Below are 25,335 nucleotides of genomic sequence, written 5' to 3' on the forward strand. Positions count from 1 at the left end.
CCCCAAATGCAGGATATGGTGGAAGGATATTTAAGTGGAGTAGGACCTAGGAGACCAGGATTAAAATTAGCCATGAAACTCACCATGTGACAGGGCCAGTCACCGTCTCTCAGGCTAACCCACCTCACATGGTTCCTTTGAGGATAGCATGGGGAAAAGAAGACTCATGAATGTCACCTTGAGCTCCCAGGAAGAAAGGTGGGATGGATATAAACGTAATAGGGGTACATAAGGAACAAATAAAACAAGTTTCTCTCCAGCCAGCTTGCCCCTGATTTTGAATTGGGGTAGGGGGTCAGGTTCAGAAGAAGGAAAAAAGGCTAACCTGAAAATCAAAGAAAAAGTAATCAGGGATACAATCAAGATATTTAGGCCTTGTAGGCCCACAGCAAATCCAATTTGTCTGCTGGGACAAGATTGCTTAAGTGTGTAAGTCATGTTCCTATACTACATATAGGCTCTGCAGCCGGAGTTCTCATCTGCACTATCCTATTGATGTAACAAGAAATTTAAGAAATTTGGATTACATATATTTTTAAGTACTATTTCTATCAATAAAGTGATATGTGATACATTCTTGTTTAATCAAACAACTAATATTTTTTTTAGAAGTACTCTTCCTTTTCTTTTACTCTCTCTCTCTCTCTCTCTCTCTCTCTCTCTCTCTCTCTCTCTCTCTCTGTGTGTGTGTGTGTGTGTGTATGTGCAGAGCACACAGTTTCACATCTGTGGTATCTGAAGAAGTGTGCATGCACACGAAAGCTCATACCAATGACAAACTTAGTTGGTCTCTAAGGTGCTGCTGGAAGGAATTTTTTATTTTGTTTTAACTAACTAACTGACTAACTAACTAACTAACTAACTAACATATGGCACATGTTTCCTCAAGGTGGTACATGTCTCTACCCTATGCATTTTTTACTCTCATAACAACTGTTTGAGGCAAATAAGGCCAGGAGATGGTAGCAGGCCTAATTCACCAAATAGCCTTCATAGCTGTGTTGAGATTTGAAATTTGGTCCTCCTAGTCCTGCGGTGACACTCTGGCCACCACACCAGCTCTCTCAGCATGTGCATTTTTTAGCATAAATAAATAGTTATAGTTTACTGTAGCATTTTCTCTGATCTATGGCTGAATACTTAAATTTAGGGCTTAAAATAGTTAACATTCATTCAGGGGAAATGTCAACTTGAGTACCTTTGATAAAGCTCACTTTGAAGGTCAGTCTACTATTTGCTACATTTTAGTTAGTGTTTTTTTTAAAAAAAACATATGGGTTTGGCCGCATTAATCCCATTGACTTCAACAAATACAAAGCCTCTTCCTCAGCTTTGAAAATATACCCCGTAATGCTTGCTCTGTGGCTTTAGATATTTTCCACAGTGATGCATTAAAAGGTTAGGTAAAAGCCATGTAATTATTGTGCATTCTATACAATCTTGTGACTGTTCAAAAGAGGGGGGGAAAGCATATGTCCACATGTGTTCTCCTCTAACCATCTGGTCTACATCAAGACAATATCTGCATTAAAAATAACTGTAGTGTTCTATATTTGTCAGCCTTCCTTGAAATACAATTTTCTAGTGGAGATCAATTTAGACACAAAATTAAGACACGTGTGCATTGCATGAAGGGGAATCATGAGTGAAATGAGGCTGCATGGCTGTGCAGCGTTACCGGTAGGTGTAGATGTCTGTTAGAGAAAGGCTTTCATTTACTAATGTCTGTGCCTGATGTGTTGCTGTCAGAAGCAGAGTCATATACAACTCCTTACCTTGGTGCAGACCAGAGTTCTCCACTCACGTCCCTTTGTATGTGCGATTCCTCTTCATCCAGCATACAGTGTAGTAAAACGTCCGGTATATACTTGCAATTACCATAACACTTTGCACGAAGAAATGAGAACAGTGAGAGTTAATAGTTTATTGACGTGGAAGGTTTATTTGTTGATATGAGGACCAGTTACAGTCTAAATCATCTCCATACTATTGGTGATTCTACGGTTCTCAACAACAACACCCTTGCTGTTCTTTATTAAGCGTTGTCTTAGGGTCATCCAGAGAGGAGGAGGAGGAGGTTTCATGTCACAAAAAGGTCATTCAGGTCCCACTTTTCTCTGTGTGCAATTGGCACACACTCAACCACTCTGCGTGAAGATAATCTGGACAATAGTGTTGAAGGACTATGGCCCACTTCAGATGTTAGGTACTCCGGTCAACGAAGCATGACTAGTAATAGTTTCAGTCTCTTGTCTGAGAGCCCAACAATGGTTACATTGGTTCAGACATCATAAACCACACATGTGAGTGAGACCCAGGGTGTGAGCTCTATAGAAGAGGGATCTGTGCCAAAAATGTGTCAGAAATTTGCCCTACTTCCCCTTAAGACAATTCCAGTGCTATACAACTGTTCTATCAGTGGAAATTGGTAATAATGGTGGACTTGGCCCCTTGGCTCCAACTTGAGGCACCAAATAAAAATGTAAAAATATGCAATTTTATTCTAAAATAAATGCTAATTTGTGCTCCAGTGGATGTTGTACAAAGGATACGTGCAGAATCAAAACAGAAAACGTGAAAAGCTGTTTTTATAATAAATATGCTATTGGATATTTTGCCACTTCTTTATTGCTGTTTACTTTGCTATTAATTAGGTGTGTCACCCAATTATATTCTCTCTCTCCCCCCATCCATTTATATTCCATCTTCCTTCTATAGAACTCAGAGTAGTATAAATAGGATTTCTTTTTGGTCTCCCATTCAGGCATAGACCAAACCAGTCCTGCTTAGCATTAACAAAGTGGCTGTATCATGTGTCTTCAGATCATGTCCATTATAGTGGCTGAGTCTAGATTTTTAATGTAAAACCCCCGTAAATTGCCTTTGAAGAAAATGTAGCACCAGTAACTGCAGCTTGATAGTTGGCACACATCCATTTCTTTGTATACCAGGAAATGGCTGTGACTTTATATTGAAAAGTATAAGGTTTTATTTTTATTGTTGTGTGACTCTCTTTTATTGCCGTCATGCCAGTTCCAAAATGGTAATGTAATAAAGGTGACAGTGTATTATTCTATGTAAGTAAAACTGTTTTTGAAATATGGAGCTATTCATTATATTTTGCTCAGTTGTAGTAGCCTCCAGTAGAAAAGTGTTTCCAATAATGATGTTGAATAAGTAAGCTGAAATCTCACTTCTTTGATTGCTTTAGTTCATTTTGGATTTCAGAAATAGTGCACCAGTCTTTGTTTTTTTAACTCATGTGCAACTATTCATTCTACATGCATATTTTATGGCTTTGTTTTTCATCTGTTAATTTTTGCCTGCTGCAATTGTTACCTCTGTTTTATATACCGTACATTATAAATGGAAAGAATAATAATAAAAATACAAAAAAGAAATAATGCACTAGTAAAACACACTGCATTGTTCAGGAGCCTAATTCAATTCTCTCCTTTCTGGGGAACAAAATAGCATAAATCCGTCATCACAACCCTTTCTGAGCTGTGAAATTATTATTTATTATTTTTTAGTCATACATCCTTAGCATTCCAGAGATGAGAATTTGAAATTTTTAATACTTCATACACGGTGCCATTGCCCAGATGTTTTCAGAGCCCCAAAAATAACTGAGCACTTCTTTTAAATAATGCATTCTTTCAGAAAGCTCATGTGGCTTATTGAAGCAGAATGTTGTGACTGAGTCAGTCCAAAGTGCACACGCCAGATCTTCCTGTGTCCTCTGGCTTTTCCTTTCCTTTTGCTTCACAGCTCCTGTTGTTGAACTCACAGAACCTACTTTCCAAACTTGGAGAATTTTAAAAACAGTTTGTGGTGTGATGCATGCTAAAACCGTTGCATGCTTCCTCTCCTTTTCACATTGTGTTATTGGCTTGCCAGAATAGCAGTCTAATATGTTTGTGTTTCAATGTGGATTTAGATTTTTTTTTATGTATCTTTGGGTCACCCCCCCCCCAAATTTCAATGCTGATCCTAAAGTTTCTGCATGGAACTAAGTCAGGGACAGCCCACCCATGAAGTAGGGTGAAGCAGCTGCCTCAGGCAACACCCATGTGGGTCCCACCCCCAGCCTGCTGCCTCCACCACTGGTGGAGAAGTGGCACTGGCATCAGCACTGATTTCCGGAGAGAACTTGCCAAAATATTGCAAGATCTCACAGAGCGCGAGAGATCACATAAGATCTCGCTGGTGCCGCTTCTCTGTGGTTGGTGCTGTTGGCAGAGGAGACGGCAGAGGTGGCTACGGGGCAGAGTAGGGACAGTACTTTGCATTTTGCCTGACACATCAAAATGGGATGTGCCATTCCTTAAGTAAGTGTCATTTATTCCGCCTGATTTTGCTTTATTCACATCCAATAGTCTTGTTGCAAAATTACTAATTTTCTTCTTTTACAGAAAAGAGACATGTAAATGTAGGTGGACTAAAAAGACTCAACTATTTCTCGGTATTGCAAAACTGAATTGTCGCTGAAGCAACTGCTAGGCAACTGTTGGTATTTGTTCAAAGGACACAAGCAGCATCGTACTTGGTGTTGCTAGCAGATTCTAAGAAACAAAAAAAAATAGTTTTGAAATCAAATCGGCCTGCCATCTTGATGCGAAAGATGGATCCTGACCTAGTTTACTTGATCCTGTGAAGTAGATCAGGATCTGCTTTCGGTGTTTGTTTGTCTGGCAGTTTAATGTGATGCAACTAACCAAAGAGGTCACAAAATTTAAACAGTTTCTTAAAATTTAAAATGAAACCCTATTGATCATATCAGTGAATTGAGATGTTGTTAATTTTGTAAGACATTTCTGGAATCAATTAAATGTAAAGTATATCGGAATGCAGATATAATGCAGAACAATTCTGATTGTTGTATTTTCTCATTATTAAGCAGTTTTCTAGAGATAATTGACATAATTAGCATAGTTATATTTGAATAATTGAAATCTTTAATTCTAGAGATAATTGACATAATTAGCATAGTTATATTTGAATAATTGAAATCTTTAATTCTCATAAATACATTCCAGTTGCTTAGTTTTCTGTTAACTGGTGAGTGTTTTCTTCTTCTAGTTAACCGGTGAGTGTTTTCTTCTAACGTTAAGGTGGCTGTGCAGAAGTGACAGAGATAACAAATCAATGTTGTATCACTTGCATAAGAATCCTTCTCATGTTCTCCAGCTGTGGTGCAGTTGTCATTTGCTATTTTTTCCAACTGCAATTTCCTTGCTGGTTTGTGGCTAAAACCCAACATCTTGATCATTTTCCACCCAGTTTAAGATTGATCTTTCATTTACTTTATAGTTACAGCCAGCAGTGCCAAAAAGCTGGCAAAATTGTATTGGGTGTCATCAGCTTCAGCTTCAAGCCTGAGTGCAGTGAGCAAAGATGAAACAGCTGTTTCATTGTCCAGATCAGCACCCAGTACATGGCCATAATCTTTTCCATCTTTCTCTGGCTGTGATCATTTTTATTTCTCCTTCATTTCAAATAGCATAGTGTACAATATTTACCCTTCTCTACTGTTATACCAAACTGACTATATTTTCAAGCCATGTTTTTGCATCAAACTAGTTGTACTGTCTCCGACTTTTGTTTTGCTAGGTTTTCAGCTTTCTTTTATATTTGACATAGTAGCATCTTGGCAACAGTATGGTCAGTAGTTGAGAACAGAGGAGGGAAAGGCCTTCTTTCGTACTTTTTCTTAAGACGACAGTTGTATTTTATTTTTATTTTTTTAGAATTGTAACTCAGAATTAAAATGACATGTAGCAATCCTATCTTCTTTATACTGGCATCCAATCATAGAATTAAGAGCTAGACTTGAGGTGTCACTGCAATCCTCTAGTCCAGGGGTGTCAAACTCAAATTCATCGGGGGCCGCATCAGCAGTTTGGTCACCCTCAAAGGGCCGGTTGTATCTGTAGGACTATGTGTCCACTCTTTATTATCATAAATTATTGTCACTGCATTCAATTATTACTGTTTTTTGTAATAATGTAAGTAATAACTAACATAGTCAGAATAATGGCAAGTAGATATTCAAATGTACAATTATTGTACAATTTATTGAAAAATGATTTTTGGTAACTGCACTGGGTGGTGGAGACTTGCTAGGGTTTCATGCAGGAGCTTTGCAGAGCAACTGGTACCTGGAGATGCTGGGGTCCTTCTGCACGCAGGACAGATGTTCTGCCAGTGAGCCACCACCCTTCACCAAAGGGACTGGCTGAGGTTGACTCACTGGAGCTGTTCTCCTGGTTCCAGGGTTTAAGGGCCAGAAGTATAAAGCAGCATCCTATGTTTCTGAGGAGAGGGAGAGGGAGGGGAGGGGAGGGAGGAAGGAAGGAAGAAAAGAGGGAGTGTGAGGGAGAGAGGAAGGAAGGAAAGAGGGGAGAGAAAGAAGAGTAGGAAAGAAGGGAATAAAGAAGGAAAGAAAAAGAAAGAGGGAGAGAAGACAGATAAAGAAGGAAGGAAGGAGAGGGAAAGAAAGAATAAGAATGAGGGAGAGGAAGAAAGATGGGAAGGACGGAAGGACGGAAGGAAGGAAGGAAGGAAGGAAGGAAGGAAGGAAGGAAGGAAGGAAGAAAGAAAGAAAGAAAGAAAAGAGGGAGCAGGAGGGAGAGAGGAAGGAAAGAGGGGAGAGAAAGAAGAGTAGGAAAGAAGGAAGGGAATAAAGAAGGAAAGAAAAAGAAAGAGGGAGAGAAGACAGAGATAAAGAAGGAAGGAAGGAGAGGGAAAGAAAGAATAAGAATGAGGGAGAGGAAGAAAGATGGGAAGGACGGAAGGAAGGAAGGAAGGAAGGAAGGAAGGAAGGAAGGAAGAAAGAAAGAAAGAAAGAAAGAAAGAAAGAAAGAAAGAAAAGAGGGAGCAGGAGGGAGAGAGGAAGGAAAGAAAAAGAAGGAGAGAAGACAGAGATAAAGAAGTAAGGAAGGAGAGGGAAAGAAAGAATAAGAACGAGAGAGAGGAAGAAAGAAAGGCAAGGGGGGGTCGCTGCCATGATTCAGCGCCAGAAAAGAGTGCGAAGGGACCTAGGGGCAAAAAGCATTTCCCGTGCAGTGTGAGGCAGCGGGTGTCCGTTTTAGGAGACGTGTGTAAAGCCTCAGAGTTGCACGTTCGTGAGGCTGAGCCGCTGCTGAGCTCACGTTCATGAGGCTGAGCCGGAGGAGGAGGAGGTGAGGCAAGAGGAGAAGGCGGCGGCTTGCCGGGTCGGTGCCCGGCAGCGCCGTACGGAGAGTCCCGAGCCTCTGGGATGCAGCAGTGCTCTGTAGCACTTTGAATCCTCCTCCTCCTCCACGTGGCGCTGCTGGGTGCTTTGTCTGTGCTGCAGCAGCAGCAGCAGCCGTTTCCAGGCGCCGAGCCGTGGCAGGAGGAGGAGGATTCAAAGTGCTACAGAGCACTGCTGCGTTGCAGAGGCTCGGGACTCTCTGTGCGGCGCTGCTGGGCGCTGACCTGGCAAGCTGCCTCCTCCTTCTCCTGCTGTGGCTTGGGGTGCTCCACGCAGCGCTGCTCCAGCCGCCTTTCTACCCAGCTGTTTGTTGGCGCTTTATCGGCGCGGCGCTTCAGCAGCAAGGTCTCGCTGCTGGGTCCCGCTGGCTGGGGCGCTCGGCGGGCCACATGACGAGGTCTGGCGGGCCGGATTTGGGCCCCAGGCCTTGTGTTTGACACCCGTGCTCTAGTCTTAGTATGAAGAACTGGCTTCATGCATAACTGCCCAAGAGGAGAGGTACTGTTTGTTGGAGATTCATTCCCCTTGTTTGCATTCATGGGATTGTTGTCTATCACATGATGGTATATGTCTTCATTCCACAGTGGGAAGTGACGAAGACAGGATGTTTGTGTTACCGTGTTTCCTGAAGTGGGACTATTGTCCTTTGTTCATTCTCTTTGCTGTCTGATGCTAGAGAGAGAGGGAGCCATGTTGCAGTGCTCCAAGTGTATTTTATGTAAATAAATGTAGATTAGCCAAATGCTGTGCTGCTGAGTTCTGTTACGCAATTGTGCAAACTCTGTGGATCAGTTGACATCAGTCACTGTGATGTTCGGGCTGAAGAATGCTTTTGAAGCTCCCAAACAATCGACCAGGAGGGAGAGGACATGCCATTCAGGCATATGTCTCTGTCAGGGTCCTACTTGCGAGTAAGAGATCCTAACACTGTTATGGATCAGGAAATGGTTAAGCAGCGGGAAGCAGACAGTAGGAATAAATTGACATCTCTTCAAAGGGAGGGATGTACAGCGTTGAGTTCCCCAAGGATCAGTATTCAGAACTGTGCTTTTTAATTTGTTCAGAAATGATCTAGAGTTAGGGGTGAGCATGAGGTGGCCAGGTTTGCTGATGATGCTAAATTGTTCAGGGTCATTAAAACAAAAAGAGATTGTGAAAAGCTCTAAAAGGACTCCTCCAAACTAAGAGAATGAGTGGTAAAATGGCAAATGCAATTCTATGTAAACAAGTGTAAAGTGATGTGCAAAAAATAATAATATTAATTTCACATTTATGCTCGTGGGGTTTGAAGTGGCAGTGACTGACCTGACCAAGAATGAGAGCTTGGGATCATAGCGAGTATCTTGAGGAAGATGTTGATCCTGTGTTTGGCAGCTGTGAAAAAGGAAGATTTTGTGCTAGGGATTATTAGTAAAGTTTTTCTTCCTCTCTCATAACGTTAGAACATCCAATGAATATGAATGCTGGAAGATTCAGGACACATAAAAGAAAGTATGGGAAAGATAAACTGGGACTTGCTCAGATAGCTGCCATCTTGAATGGGTGTACAAGTGCATTAGACCAGGCATCCCCAAACTTCGGCCCTCCAGATGTTTTGGACTACAATTCCCATCTTCCCCGACCACTGGTCCTGTTAGCTAGGGATCATGGGAGTTGTAGGCCAAAACATCTGGAGGGCCGCAGTTTGGGGATGTCTGCATTAGATAAACACATGGATAAATACTGTTTACCTGGGAGCCTGTAGGCTTGCAGATTTGCACTAAGCCATGGTTTGTCTTAGCATTATGTGCAAACCAGGTTTCTGACTCCCATAGCTGTAACTCTGCTCTACAATATGAGGATAATAATCCTGAAGGATTTGCTTTGGGACAGATTCTTAGACTGGCATCCAAAACAACTGTAGGGCCACCCAAACTGTTGACAATGACTAACATTACAATGATGTCGAAACAAAATAAATTCCTTCCAGCAGCACCTTAGAGACCAACTAAGTTTGTCATTGGTATGAGCTTTCGTGTGCATGCACACTTCTTCAGATAGATGTTGGTCTCCAAGGTGCTGCTGGAAGGAATTTTTTTATTTTGTTTCGACTATGTCAGACCAACACGGCTACTTACCTGTAACTATTACAATGATGTGTAATGTTAGGGCTCTCTCAGTGGAAACTTAGTAAAAGCTTGTTTTCTGTAATTGTTAGGAAGAACAAATAGAATGGAGTTGTATACAAGAATGTGACCATTAAAGCTTTTCATCATTCCATTTTCACAATTTGCTTTGGCATTCTATATTCTTTAGTTATTAAGTCAAAGCTTTTTCCTAGGAACTTATGGTGATAGAAGTACTGCTTATAGTGCCCTTTCTATGATATGAAGTATCTTTTCTTATGTACTGTTCATAGTTTCTGAATAAGTCACTGTACTTTTTTTTCTTTTTCTAGCAGTCTGGATCTGTTTCTCTGGGGACACCAGTGACTAGGAAAAAAGAGGATGAGGTATCAGTTGGAAGTACGCCTTTGGCTAAACAGCAATCAAATCAGGCCTCTGAATATGCCAGCAGCCCTGTCAAAACAAAAACTGTAACAGGTATGTTTTGTTTTCAGTTAAATCAACCCATTCTCCAGGAACTCCCCCTCCCCCCCCCGACATGTGTACATTCCTGCAGGGTTAGGTGTACATATCGGGACACATTTCTGCAGTTAATGTAGGAAGCTTCATATACAATTTCTAGAGTTTTAATGGATATATTTTCAGTTCAGTTCTACAATGTTAGGTCGCATTTTCTAACTTTAACCCCAAATTATTTTTTTATAGTACTTCATTTTAATACATTATTGGGTCAGCTCAAGTTTGCTGGCCTCTCCAAAAAGATAGCTGTTCAGGGAATGCTTTAGTGTATCTTAGTTTTCCAATGCTGTTGTATAAACAAGACACACTGTGGTATTATGGCAAAGAGTGCTGTGTTTGGTTGCAGGAAACTTGAGTTAAAATCCACACTTTGCCCTGAGGCTTGCTAGATGGGTTTTTTTTTGCAAGTGTAGATGGAGATAACATAATGTAAATAATAGGTCACCTGGTACATAATACAGGAGGGTTATTATACAGTATTGCATGCCATGCTTTGGGGCTTCTTGGAGGTACCTCTGGGAAATGGGATGCTGGACTAGATAGACCTTTGGTCTGAAGTAACATGGCTGCTTTATTTCCTTTCCATTTACATTAACATCCCTTGCAGTGGAGCCTTCTCTGTTGGCCGAAATGGAGCATAGCCCGCCTGAGATTCTGAGCCACCCCAAACTCCATAGTCCAGTCTTTCTCCTGTCTCCCACAATCATTATAAATGCATTTTCTACTGAATTAGAGGCTTCCTATATATACTTTTGCCCAACTCCTCGGCTTCATCAATCAAAACAATCACTACCAGCAGGTTCCATCCCTTCTCCAGCAGCTCTCTCTCACAGAAATGACTTCAGTAGGGCAGTTGATTCTTTTGATGCTACTCAGGGAGTGGTCAGTGCCCTAATTTTTCTTGTTACAGGTAGGTAGCCGTGTTGGTCTGACGTAGTCAAAACAACAACAACAAAAAATCCTTCCAGCAGCACCTTAAAGACCAACTAAGTTTTTATTTTGGTATGAGTATGAAGTGTATCTGAAGAAGTGTGCATGCACACGAAAGCTCATACCAAAATAAAAACTTAGTTGGTCTTTAAGGTGCTGCTGTAAGGAATTTTTTAATTTTGTTTCGACTAATTTTTCTTATTTCTCAAGAACCAAAGTGTTGGTGGCTGCATTAGAGGAAGGGAGTGCCCTGGGTTTTATGCCTTGCTGCTGTAGTTTAGCACAGCTGAGGGTTTGGCCACTCATCTATTTTAATTCAGCTATGAAGAGTAAAGGCCACAACAAGCATCTTTAATTTGCTGTATCATCTTTTGAGGAAAAGCTGTATCTTAAATCAACCCTAGAGATGGATGGAATCAGTTTCTAATTATTTAATGAAATTAATATTTGCTCATGAAGAAGGAAGCCTTTCTTGGTGGGACTGATACATTTTAAAAACATTTCCGTTATAATAACATACTTTCTTTTACCAGCTCAACTTAAATCTGTTTCTTTTTCTGTTAATTGGATCTTTAGTTTTATTGTAAAATAATTCTGTGGAACTGAAACTTGCAATTAATGAACAGCATATGGTAGATTTTATTCTCTTAGGAGATTTTTTGGTTTGATAGCTGTTAGGCTTTATTGTAATTTTTTGGACTATTTGCATTTGTTGATTTAAAAGTCTGCTGCTACCTATCAAACCTTAAAATAAAGATAGCAAAGATTTTTGGAGCCCATTTTTATGCATGCTAACTTGAAAGCCCCAGTGAGTTCAATGGGGAAATATTCCCAAGTGAGTGGGCATAAATTGCAGCCTTAATGTCACCAAAATTGTATATTTTAGAAAACTTTTGAGTGATTAACAAAATGTCCTGTGCACTGTCTTAAAAGTCCTTTATGACTTTCAGTTACAACATGAGTCTTAGGGAGCTGTCTTGAGAACTGCTAGAAACTGATATTGTATCTCGTGCTCTAGGATGGCAACTTTGGTTGCAGCTGGTATATAGCTTAAACTCCTGTTCTTTGATTCTAGTAGTTTGGGAAGTAATGGCAACTGAAACCTTGCTCGAAATAAAGGGTGGGAAAATATGATTTACTCGGGAAATAATAATAAAAAGCCCAATGTTTTACAAACACACAGAGACACACAGCTCTTGCCCTTGCTCTCAAAATAAATGGCCTTGTCTCTTCTGAATTCCCAATAATTTTCTCAGATGACATTTTCTTGTCCCTCTGCTCTTTGGAGACAAACAAAGGTTGTGTCATCTTGAGGTCAAGACTTGCCACTTTGAAAATATTCCCTAGTTCTGTGTTTCCATTACTGAGCATTCAGCAGAGAGCATTCCAGCCAGACATATATCACTTTTAAAATATGGTAGAGCTTTTTATAAGTTCAGATAAAGTTTTTTTTTGTGGCTGTAAACTATTTTTTATTGTTTAATCAGTATACAATAACCCCTTCATGGATCAATGCCTTGTCGTGGCGAAGGGGCTTGAATAACTCAGAGAAGCTATGAGCTATGCCATGCAGGGCCACCCAAGATGGACAGGTCATAGTGGAGAGTTTTGACTAAACGTGATCCACCTGGAGAAGGAACTGGCAAGCCACTCCAGTAACCCTGCCAAGAAAACTCCATGGACAAAGACAACAGGCATATAAAAGTTATGACGCTGGAAGATGAGCCCCTCAGGTCGGAAGGCGTCCAACATGCTACTGAGGAAGAGCGGAGGACAAGTACAAGTAGATTCAGAGCTGATGAAGCGGCTGGGCCAAAGCCGAAAGGACGCTCAGTTGCGGATATGCCTGGAAGCGAAAGGAAAGTCCGATGCTGTAAAGAAAAATATTGCATAGGAACCTGGAATGTAAGAACCATGAATGGAGGTAAGCTGGATGTGGTCAAAAATGAGATGACAAGAATAAATATCGACATCCTGGGCATCAGTGAACTAAAATGGAAGGGAATGGGCGAATTCAGTTCGGATGACTATCATATCTACTACTGTGGGCAAGAATCCCGTACTAGAAATGGAGTGGCCCTCATAGTCAACAAAAGAGTGGCAAAAGCTGTAATGGGATGCAATCTCAAAAATGACAGAATGATCTCGATACGAATCCAAGGCAGACCTTTTAACATCACAGTAATCCAAGTTTATGCACCAACTACCGGTGCTGAAGAAAGTGAAATTGACCAATTCTATGAAGACCTACAACACCTTCTAGAAATGACACCAAAGAAGGATGTTCTTCTCATTACAGGGGATTGGAATGCTAAAGTAGGGAATCAAGAGATAAAAGGAACAACTGGCAAGTTTGGCCTGGGAGTTCAAAATGAAGCAGGGCAAAGGCTAATAGAGTTCTGTCAAGAGAACAAGCTGGTCATCACAAACACTCTCTTCCAACAACACAAGAGACGACTCTACACATGGATATCACCAAATGGGCAGCATCGAAATCAGATTGATTATATTCTCTGCAGCCAAAGATGGAGAAGCTCTATACAGTCAGCAAAAACAAGACCTGGAGCTGACTGTAACTCAGATCATCAGCTTCTTATAGCAAAATTCCAGCTTAAACAGAAGAAAGTAGGAAAAACCACTGGGCCAGTAAGATACAATCTGAATCAAATCCCTTATGAATACACAGTGGAAGTGAGGAACAGGTTTAAGGATTTAGATTTGGTGGACAGAGTGCCTGAAGAACTATGGATGGAGGCTCGTAACATTATACAGGAGGCAGCAACGAAAACCATCCCAAGGAAAAGGAAATGCAAGAAAGCAAAATGGCTGTCCAACGAGGCCTTACAAATAGCGGAGGAGAGGAGGCAAGCAAAATGCAAGGGAGATAGGGAAAGATACAGGAAACTGAATGCAGATTTCCAAAAAACAGCAAGGAGAGACAAGAGGGTCTTCTTAAATGAGCAATGCAAAGAAATAGAGGAAAACAATAGAATGGGGAAAACCAGAGATCTGTTCAAGAAAATTGGAGATATGAAAGGAACATTTCGTACAAAGATTACCATAATCAAGGACAAAAGTGGTAAGGACCTAACAGAAGCAGAAGACATCAAGAAGAGGTGGCAAGAATACACAGAGGAATTATACCAGAAAGATATGGAGGTCTCGTACACCCCAGGTAGTGTGGTTGCTGACCTTGAGCCAGACATCTTGGAGAGTGAAGTCAAATGGGCCTTAGAAAGCACTGCTAATAACAAGGCCAGTGGAAGTGATGATATTCCAGCTGAACTATTTAAAATTTTAAAAGATGATGCTGTTAAGGTGCTACACCCAATATGCCAGCAAGTTTGGAAAACTCAGCAATGGCCAGAGGATTGGAGAAGATCAGTCTACATCCCAATTCCAAAGAAGGGCAGTGCCAAAGAATGCTCCAACTACCGCACAATTGCGCTCATTTCACACGCTAGCAAGGTTATGCTTAAAATTCTACAAGGCAGGCTTAGGCAGTATGTGGACCGAGAACTCCCAGAAGTGCAAGCTGGATTTCGAAAGGGCAGAGGAACCAGAGACCAAATAGCAAACATGCGCTGGATTATGGAGAAAGCTAGAGAGTTCCAGAAAAACGTCTACTTCTGCTTCATTGACTATGCAAAAGCCTTTGACTGTGTCGACCACAGCAAACTATGGCAAGTTCTTAAAGAAATGGGAGTGCCTGATCACCTCATCTGTCTCCTGAGAAATCTCTATGTGGGACAAGAAGCTACAGTTAGAACTGGATATGGAACAACTGAGTGGTTCAAAATTGGGAAAGGAGTACGACAAGGTTGTATATTGTCTCCCTGCTTATTTAACTTATATGCAGAATTCATCATGCGAAAGGCTGGACTACATGAATCCCAAGCCGGAATTAAGATTGCCGGAAGAAATATCAACAACCTCAGATATGCAGATGACACAACCTTGATGGCAGAAAGCGAGGAGGAATTAAAGAACCTTTTAATGAGGGTGAAAGAGGAGAGCGCAAAATATGGTCTGAAGCTCAACATCAAAAAAACCAAGATCATGGCCACTGGTCCCATCACCTCCTGGCAAATAGAAGGGGAAGAAATGGAGGCAGTGAGAGATTTTACTTTCTTGGGCTCCTTGATCACTGCAGATGGTGACAGCAGTCACGAAATTAAAAGACGCCTGCTTCTTGGGAGAAAAGCAATGACAAACCTAGACAGCATCTTAAAAAGCAGAGACATCACCTTGCCGACAAAGGTCCGTATAGTTAAAGCTATGGTTTTCCCAGTAGTGATGTATGGAAGTGAGAGCTGGACCATAAATAAGGCTGATCGCCGAAGAATTGATGCTTTTGAATTATGGTGCTGGAGGAGACTCTTGAGAGTCCCATGGACTGCAAGAAGATCAAACCGATCCATTCTTAAGGAAATCAGCCCTGAGTGCTCCCTGGAAGGACAGATCGTGAAGCTGAGACTCCAATACTTTGGCCACCTCATGAGAAGAGAAGAATCCTTGGAAAAGACCCTGATGTTGGGAAAGATTGAGGGCACTAGGAGAAGGGGACGACAGAGGACGAGATGGTTGGACAGTGTTCTCGAAGCTACGAACATGAGTTTGACCAAATTGCGGGAGGCAGTGCAAGACAGGAGTGCCTGGCGTGCTACGGTCCATGGGGTCACGAAGAGTCGGACACGACTAAACGACTAAACAACAACAACAACAGTATACAATAAGAGTTGAACATTTGCACAAAGAGGTGTTTTAACAAAATCACCCACTATAGTCCTTATTACAGGTAGGTAGCCGTGTTGGTCTGCCATAGTCGAAACAACAACAACAACAAATCCTTCCAGTAGCACCTTAGAGACCAACTAAGTTTGTCATTGGTATGAGCTTTCGTGTGCATGCACACTTCTTCACTTATTTTGACATTTTAGCAATGTGATTTCTTAGAATGAAAAATGTATAGGGATAAGAAAAAGGGAAACTACTTCCCTTCATTTAAAGAGATGCTAGAAATGACCACCACCTCCAGTATGCAGTTTTCAGTCCATGGCTAGAATTTGTCAGTGGCTGAACAGAATATGTGAATTCTTATCTTCTTCGTTTTAATTTTGTTGGACTTCTGCCATCCCTCTCCATTGGCCATGCTGGCTGGGGCTGATGGGAGTTGTAATCCAGTATCTGCAAGCATCATGTTGACTATTCCTTGGATTAGAAAATTGGCTATGGAGAGGGTCCCTTTAATTCTTTCCCTTGCCTGCTCAGCCCTGAATCCTTTAGTGTGCATGCTATTTGAGGAAATCCAAAAAGTGCCGCCGGAAATTTGCCGTATTTTTCGCTCCATAGGATGCACCTGACAATAGGATGCACCTAGTTTTTAGAGTACGAAAACAAGATATATATTTTTTTGCTTTTTTGAATTGTCCTAGGCATGGCAGCCAACTCCTAGAGGCCTAGGTGCCTTTGCCCCCCCCCCATTAAATATTTGAGGAAGCTTCTTTTGCAAAGGGGGAAAGCTCCATTTTTGAGGATCAGCTCAGAGTTGCTGAGCTTACCTTGCAAAGGGAAAAATCCTGTTTTAATGGGGTTCAACTCACAGTTCTGCAGCTTCTTTAGGAAAGAAATGGACCCATTTCTACAGTTTCCAGACAGAAAATCTAATCAGCCACTCACATGTCGCTGGGGAAACAAGCAGCCTCTCTCTGCAGACAACAATTGAGGCCTGGGCAAGGGGCCTGGGCGGGGCGGGAAGGGAGCTAGCTCCCTTATCTGCCTCCCTGATCTCTTGCAATCAGCTGCTGAGCGGGTCCTTTCAACACTCTCTTTCCCTCTTGTTAGTCTTTAGCTCTTTCAAAAAAAAAAAGCATGATCTGCCTTTCACCCCTGGGCATTTCGGCTCCAGGGACCATGCATTCGCTCCATAAGATGCACAGACATTTCCTCTTACTTTTTAGGAGGAAAAAGGTGCATCTTATGGAGCGAAAAATACGGTAACCTCCATATCTTATGTATCGTTAACTATGTGCTATCACGGTTATGAGGGAGTAAAACGTGGACACTTTAGGAGGCTAATTAGATGGTGAGACTTGTATAGTCTTTCTGCAGCACTTAGTGGGGTCTTGAGGTGTCTTAGAGTATGGTATGTAAGTGTATGAGTTAAGTCTGAGCCCTGAAAGTGACATGTTCAGTCCAGCCCTGACTGAAGGAGGCAGTGATATATGGAAATAATTCAAAGTTTCATCCATGCTTTGTAATATGATATTTAATGTGATTTTTCTGTACAATAAAATTTATTCATCATAAAATTGCATCGTTATGTTAAGCTCCTCCTTTTAAGCTTTTTTTAAAAAAATAAATAAATCACAATTGATTTATACTCCCTCTCCTGTTTCAATTTGTGAGTGACATTCCCACACCTCCACTTCACCTCTGTAAATAAATCCCACCCACCCCTTTCTTTCCTTGCTGAGTTTGTCACAATCTTAAAAGGATTTCACATCCTAATTAAGAGGAAAGCCTAGCCTATGTTAGGTTTGTTTAACATTGGGGTTGATGTAATACTTAATTTGGAGAAGTGAACAGTGCATGCAATCCTGTGACCCTCTAGCAATTGAAAGATCCCTAACCATTACATCTGCACCACCTCTTTGAAAGGAGGAAGGGTGTTGTAGAAGTAAATGGAGAGAGAACCAATAAGTTGGGACAACTGGAGCGTTTAAACCAGCTGCAAAATACCCAGAAACTTCAGGGGATTCAATGTTGGGCAGTTCATCCTTCATAATTATTTTTTCTTGGTTTTGTTTTGTATAAAACTAGGAATCAGACTCAATTTGAATACAAAACCTGGATTCATTCTTACACTTAAATGGCAAGACTTTGGTAGGCTGTGAAATCTGTTGGCAGAAGGGAAGCACTTAAATTAGGAGATCACACATTTCCGTTTAGATAACTGAAGGGCTATTGTTTGTGTGTGCCTGCTGTGCAGTGGATGCTTGAACAAGGATGCTTTAGGTGGGTGAAGAATGTTAACTAGACATGAAAGAGTGCAATATTTTTATTTAAATCTAATATTTCCCAGAAGATTCGGAGAGGGGGAAGAACGTTTTCCGGTGTATTTTTCACATGCTGGCAGTAATCCATCAAAACAAGCCCAACCATGCTGTTTTGTAAAGATTCTGTTTTTGTCCTGCATACTAGTGACCACAAGTTTTTATTCATATTGATGCAGAGCACATTGTACTGCTTTCTCTTTTGTGTATCAACATCTTCATCCTTGGGAGCTGGTGAAAGGCATCATAAGGGATTAAAAGCAGAAGTATTTCTCTTATACAAAACTTATGCAAAATAACTTTTAGCAAAGGCAACTTTTACAACTCAATAAAGTATGAAAACCATAAGATGCTTGGTTCAAGGGGGGGAGGGAGGTGTCCCAGAGATTCAAGTACCTTGTCAGGGTTGTTCTGTCAGCACTTTGCATACATAATAAAATATACCCATTCATCGCAGAAAGTGTCTAATTTGCTCCCAAGGCAGTCAGACCTTTCTTGCTGTCTTTTCATACATTGTGAAGTCGCAGAGCTTATCATACCATCTATCATTGTCCCTTCCAAGGTTTTCCATAACCGTACTATTACAAGTCTGCCATCAACATGAACCCAATCAGCTCCTAACTTTTAAGATTTTTGTTTTGTCCATTTGAGATGTTTAGCAAAGTCAGTGTGGAAATAGAAAAAGAACTGGTCTAGTGATCATGTTACTTTCCAAGAACTCTTTCCCCACAAGTTTGCCACACAAGGATATTCCCAACAAAGTTAGTAATATGGCAACACAAGCAAATCGGAAACAGGTTTTTTATTTATGTAAGATAACTTACATAATTACTGAGGTGTAATGCCAATGATACACAGTTTTTTTACATAGTTTCATTTAGTTACGTGCCGATCAATGTTAACTGCTTACCATCCCAAGCTTGTTCCACGCTGAGAAAGTTAAGCAGTTGTTTTAAACATAGTGCACAATTACTCTGTCATTGTAATTTATGTTGATATTTATTGAAATTTCCTACTGTCTTTTAATTTTGTTGTACTCATTCTTTGATAAAAGATACTTGGAAGATATGATGTTGTAATTGTAGAGGATCTATAAATGTAATATCCTGCTTGTTATGTGCTTGAAAGAGTGGTGCTATTTATAAATAAGCAAATAATAAAATTATGAATATAAAAGCACGTACAGATAGCATCAATTTTTAAGGAATGTGATATAAATTGAAGAGACTTCCTAGATTTGATAACCAAACTGCTGAATTTCTAATTCAGGTTCTTTGGCACATTCAAAGCTAAAATCTCCCTCTTATTTGCCAAATGTTTTTGTACTAAATTATTTGAAAGTAACCGCTAGCTATATGAAATGGTGGGATGCTATTGGACTATTTTAAAAATCTGACCTATCCACAATGCTTGCTCATTTAGTTCAATTCAACTAAGGCCTGTTGAAACTAATCGAATAAGTTACTTCTGATTAATTAGAGTTACATAGGTTTCGGTAGAACTTGTGGTGACTAACTTTGGTTAGATTATGCTACTAGGCATCAAGTAAAACAAACTAAGTTCTCAAATGTATTCTATCTTCCTTTTATTTTTAAGAATCACGACCTTTATCAGTTCCAGTGAAAGCCATGCTGAGCTCATCTGAAAGCTGCAGCAGAAGTCCTGAGGAAAAGATGAAAGAATTTATTGGGGTATTGTGGAATGCAGTCAAGCGCCTTACACTTCAGGTAAGATGCTGGCGGGGGTGGTGGGGGGAAGAGAATGGAATATTTGAAATACTTGATACTTTCTAGGATTTTAGCTTATTTTGAAACTCTTTTAAGATAGGTTCCCAGCGTTTGTTTATATAAGAAATGATGAAGCCAGTCTTAAGCACTTTAAGCCCCTTTGGTTGAAACAAGAGAAGAGTTAAGTATGGTCTTCTGCACATTATCTTGTGTGTGGTCACATGTAGCAATAGCGGTGCATTGACTGTGAGCTTTCTGCAGTGCCTTGTTTGTTTGTATATTTTATACAATATCTCATGGTCATTTACAAGCAGCGGATTAGTGCTACTTTTAAGAACTCCCATCATCCAAATATCCAGTTAGACTGCAACCTATGACTATCTTTTGAGTTAAAAAAGAAATTAAACTCACAGGTTGTTGTGGGAACCAGGCAAACAGTGCTCCAACTCCAGTGTATGGCAGACTTTTGCTCCATTACATTTCCGGTTCACTTGAATTTGAAAAGCATAGATTTCCAACTACTACAGATTGCCTTGCTTATCTATATACTGTTTGAATGAGATGATTTGGAGATCTAAGTCTAAAGTTACTCTATTCTCAGCAGAAATTTTTGCCAAATGATAACAGGGTGGGTTTCCCCCCTATTGGGATTGTTTGTCAGGGAGATTTGAGCTCATGGCACTTGGGTGATTTTATTATTCATTTCAATTTGAAACTAACAATACATTTGTACTTGGCGGCAATAAAGTTATAAATCTAGCTCCTGGTAAAGCAAATTGTTAGTCAGCCTCAGGAATGCATCCCTCCTTAGGCTTAAAATCTAGAAGACAGGATGCAGGAGGAAAAAGGAATGGGAGGAGAGAAAAAGCCAGTTCAGGCACCAGTTCTTAAAGTTTTACATTCCTATAGCACAGCTATACAGTTCTGCCAATGCAGTTTCTGGCTGTCTTGGAGAGCAACCCCTTCCCCAGAAGAACTCCCTGCTCCAGAATCAGATCTATGAGCAAAGTATGTAACAGCACCCAGGCCAGGAGTTCAGGGTCACTCATGCCACACAATTCTTTCCTCCAACTGCTGACTTGATGCTAGTTGGGATCATCAGCAGAGGGGGCTTGATAAAGTCCTCCTCTCTCATTGATGTCTATGGCAGTTCATTGTTTTAAATACTGATTTAAGGGATTCCCTTGCTAGCCATGTTTCAGGCTAACAGCAGTACTGTCAAAGTTCTTGACTGCAAAGTGGACTGCAGTTGAGGTGTGTATGTACCCAATGTTCCTGATTTGCTAATCACGTTTGCAGTGTTCTGGCCCTTATTATAAAGCCCAATGTATTTTTTCTATTTGAACAATGGTATAGCATTCTTGGGAGTTCCACCATCGCTAAATATAGAACAACAATCTGAGAAAACTTGAAAGCTGCCCTTCTCATTGTAGTCAGCCAGGGCTTATGTGGATGTATTTTGGCAGTATGGTTTGGGGGTAGCAATTTACAGGAGATTGATTTTATAGGATGACAAATATAGACTGAAAAGGAGATAGTTGTCTTCATAATTTGAAAGCATGAAAGGGTTGTTCTTTGTATTTATAAATAAATAAATAAATAAATGCTTAGAACAGAAACACCTGGAAAAGTTACTTTGGATCGAAGGCTAGTGTCTGCTTGCCTGTTTTGCTCACAATAGTGTCCAGCATGACAACTCCATGAACTAGGCTTGTTGTAAGTAGTTATGATGTAATTTTTAAAATGCTGTTATGCAAGGGCTTTTTTTCTATAGCTGCTAACGATTCCAGCATAAACTTTGCAGTGTCTTTTGGCAACTATAGCATGAGGGAGGGAAGTGTTCACTTTGCATGTGTTCCTGGTACTAATAGCTGCTCAACTTATGAAGTAACGTAAACACAATTATTTTTAAATGGTTGTTAATGCTTGATTTCATTGAGAATAACAAGGGTTCCACATTTTGGCATGAGTTAATAATGAGTAATAGTATGTTGAGCACCGACCAAATAACTCCACATTTTTACTAATATGTTTCACATAAATACACTATTATCAAAATGTTCCTTAAGTACTTTAGAAAATGAATCCTTAGTTACTTGAAAATATTTGAATCGGTATTTTAAGTCAATATGATTTGAATTCACTGACATATTGAAAACAAAATGAATCGGAGTTGGAAATATGGTGATGGCGTGGTGTGTGCAGTATGGAAGGCTCTTAGCCTCAAATGAAAAGATAGCCAGAACTGGTGCACACACAGTCCTGTACTCTTAAGTGCTGTTTCCTGAACTGTCCATGTGTGAGTGAAATAGGCTGCTGATCATGCAAAGGGACTTCCCCTTCCCCTCACCCCTTGCAGTACTCCCCCCACAGCCTTAAAATCAATTCTAAAAGGTTGGGAGTCCCTCTTGAGCAGATTTTGGTAGTACACAGGAAGCTGCAGGTGGAAGAAAGGAAGGTGAAATTCTGTGGCATAAGCAGAAGTTCAAAGTGCAGTTAGACTCCATCGTAACTGGCTATACACTTTGACAAATTATTTTCTTGGGTTCCCTCACTTGCTTTCTGATTGTGACACAATTCCTGCTTCATTTGCACTCATAGTTGTTCTAGTAGAATGTCTAAACCAGGCACCCCCAAACTCCGGCCCTCCAGATGTTTTGGACTACAATTCCCATCTTCCCCGACCACTAGTCCTGTTAGCTAGGGATCATGGGAGTTGTAGGCCAAAACATCTGGAGGGCCGCAGTTTGGGGATGCCTGGTCTAAACCCATGAAGTCAACCTGACAGGAATCTTTGCTGCGGTACAGTATAATATTTCCAAAGGAAACATTCCCATTTCCTCTGTGTGTGTTCATAAGATCACCACCGAAAGCAAAAGCATATGCACAAAATGTGACCTTGAAATCAACTCTTTGCTTCACCCTTTGGCCTCGTTCCTTCCTTCTGCCTTGCATTACTTGCTGCTTACCTTGGTCCTTCCATACTTGCGTTCATTGATCTCCTGACTTTTGATCACTGGCGCTGAATTCTTCTTGTTGGAGTTGCTGAAGATGATGGTGTGGATCATCTTAGGATCTCTTGTGAACTTCATCCAACAACTGGTTGTTGCTAATTTCTAGGCTGTAAAGTGTCATCAAATCATAGAATCATAGAGTCAGAAGAGGACCCCAAGGATCAACTGGTTCAACGACCTATAATGCAGGAATTTCAACCAAAGTAGATAGTCATCCAACCTTTGCCGAAAAACATCTAATGAAGGAGAATCCACAACTACTCAATAATACTCCACCCCCACCCCCCAAAAGCCCCAGCATTGATTTGTTTGAGGCTGGAGATGCCAGAAAGCTGAAACTTTAAGGTCTTGGAGTTGATGATGGGGTTGTGGAATAGATTGGAGTGGGGGCGGGGGGGGGATTGGTCCAAGGACCATGTTCCTTTACAGCCAGTCTTCCAGGGGCCATATACCAGGGGTGGGTGTGTCCAGAGGCAAAAAAGTGGGAGGAGTAACAGATGTGGCTCTTACCTTTTTAGTGAAGGATGCATTGAAGCCATGCACAATTCAGAGGTTTCTATACATACATCTCTCCATCCTGGAAAGTAAAACATATTATCACTGTTGATGGATGAATCCCATCCATGCAAAGACACTTAAGCACGAGATGTAGTAGGGCTGATGAGGAGTGTGTTGTAGTCAGAAGGGGTGGAGCCTAGTGAAGGGAGCATGGCTGAGGCGGGTGGACTGAGGGCCAGACAGGGATCCCTGTAAGGCTGCATTTGGCCCCCAGGTGTGAAGTTTCCCATCCCTTTTATAGATGTTACCTCTCTCCCTCAATGTCACCTCCAGTGTTTCACAAATTTTAAATATTATATTTGTCAAAGATTAATATATACAGTAATTACAATTTACAGTGTTTGAGACCATCCCTATTTTACAATACACAATTTAACATTTAAATCATGTGGACATATGAAGTAAAATTCTTATAAATATGAACTGGTGCAATAATTTTCTGGAAAGATCTTGTTCAAATCTTGGGTGAGAGATGACTCATAAAATTACTGTGTTTTTAATATTTATTGTGTTTTTAATATTTCTGTTGGGAGTGGCTGGGGCTATCCAGTCAGATGGGCAGCATACAAATAATAACATTACTATTATTATAATAAAATTATTAGTGAGGGCACTTTTCCCTCAGACTGTAAATGAATTATGGAGACTATAATGCTAGTCTCCTTTGCAAGTTTTGTGTAAAGATTGCTTAGAAAATGTAAGTGAAACATTTTGAAAACATGCCATATCAATATGGATATTACCATTTTAATACTATATTGTTCTTTTTTCTAATAGAAAACTAAAACTTCCCTGTTGTGTAACTTAAAATTCTTATTTGGTTCAATTTGAAGTTATACAACAGGAGAATTTTAGTTTCTTACTAAAGACTGATTTTATTAGTGTGGAAATTGACACATTTTGAGACTTACGCATTTTATCAAGAACACAAAATAGATGCATATTTTGCATGCATATTAGCTGCCCTTTGTTGTTCTGTTATTAGGGAGTGTTGCGTAGCAAGCACAATCCTTAACATAATCAAAAAGGAGGTGATTTTGTTTCAAGAATTTGTAATAATTCCTTGTCTTTAGCACACAAGTATGTTCGGTATTGGCAAAAGAACACGTTGCTACCAAAACTGAAATACGATCCTTGAAACAGAAAGGATGTTGCCATGGAAAAATGAAGTAACACTCAGTGCAGCTGTGATGCATTAATGAATAGGATATTTTTTTAAAAGATCATTTGTGTTTGGTGTGGCTTAGAGGGTCCCAACCAGATGGTTTCCATGAACAGGATCTGACCCCCAGCTTGAGGACTTCTTACTGGCAGATTACTTCATTTTCTTTCCCTTGGATTGTCAGATCCTTACATTAATGTAAGATTTACTGCTGCAGATTTATATTCAGTTATATAAATCAGTCACATTTCACATTAAATTCACAATTTTAGACACACAGTTTAATAGTTATTTTTAAAGTGTAAAAAGATTTATTTGATAGCTTTAATATAAGCTATTGATGTAACAGGAATTTTAAGATATTTGGATTACATATATTTTAAAGTACTATTTCTATCAATAAAGCGATATGTGATACATTCTTGTTTAATCAAACAACTAATAATTTTTTAGAAGTACTCTTCCTTTTCTTTTACTCTCTTTCTCTCTCTCTCTCTCTCTGTGTGTGTGTATGTGCAGAGCACACAGTTACACATCTGTGGTATCTGAAGAAGTGTGCATGCACACGAAAGCTCATCCCAATAACAAACTTAGTTGGTCTCTAAGGTGCTACTGGAAGGAATTTTTTTATTTTGTTTCGACTACACCAGACCAACACATCTACCTACCTGTAACTACATACATATGCATGTGCTTCTTCTTTGGCGAGGAAGATTGTCTTCCATAAACACGATTTTAACAATGAGTCCGTAAGTGACCCTGGAGGGCAATTCTGGACCCACACATCCTTCCACAGTGGGGACATTGGTTCCCGGGCAGGAGTTGATCACGATGTGGATTTGCCAAGCATGCCTTAGCACGTTTCTCCCTTGCGTTCTGAGTTCAAGTGTCTTCAAAGTCTATGACACCTTTGGTAAAGGCTGTTCTCCAACTGGAGCAGGCATCCCCAAACTTCGGCCCTCCAGATGTTTTGGACTACAATCCCCATCTTCCCCGACCACTGGTCCTGTTAGCTAGGGATCATGGGG

The 25,335-nt window shown here is 40.4% G+C and overlaps 1 protein-coding gene across 5 annotated transcripts in view; it reads left to right on the plus strand.

Annotated features, from left to right (window-relative positions):
- Nucleotides 1–25,335, plus strand: part of VPS13B (vacuolar protein sorting 13 homolog B) — a 384,018-nt gene that overhangs the window by 154,940 nt on the left and 203,743 nt on the right. For 4 of the 5 annotated variants that reach the window (XM_035126124.3, XM_035126121.3, XM_035126123.3 and 1 more), the window contains exons 21-22: nt 9,675–9,819; nt 19,443–19,573. In XM_035126124.3, the coding sequence (XP_034982015.3) occupies nt 9,675–9,819; nt 19,443–19,573 (276 nt within the window). The remainder of the gene's footprint in view (nt 1–9,674; nt 9,820–19,442; nt 19,574–25,335) is intronic. The other variant, XM_088675738.1, reaches the window with a different exon arrangement.

This window comes from Zootoca vivipara, chromosome 8, assembly GCF_965207765.1.
Source record: "Zootoca vivipara chromosome 8, rZooViv2.hap1.1, whole genome shotgun sequence".
Taxonomy (NCBI): Eukaryota; Metazoa; Chordata; class Lepidosauria; order Squamata; family Lacertidae; genus Zootoca; species Zootoca vivipara.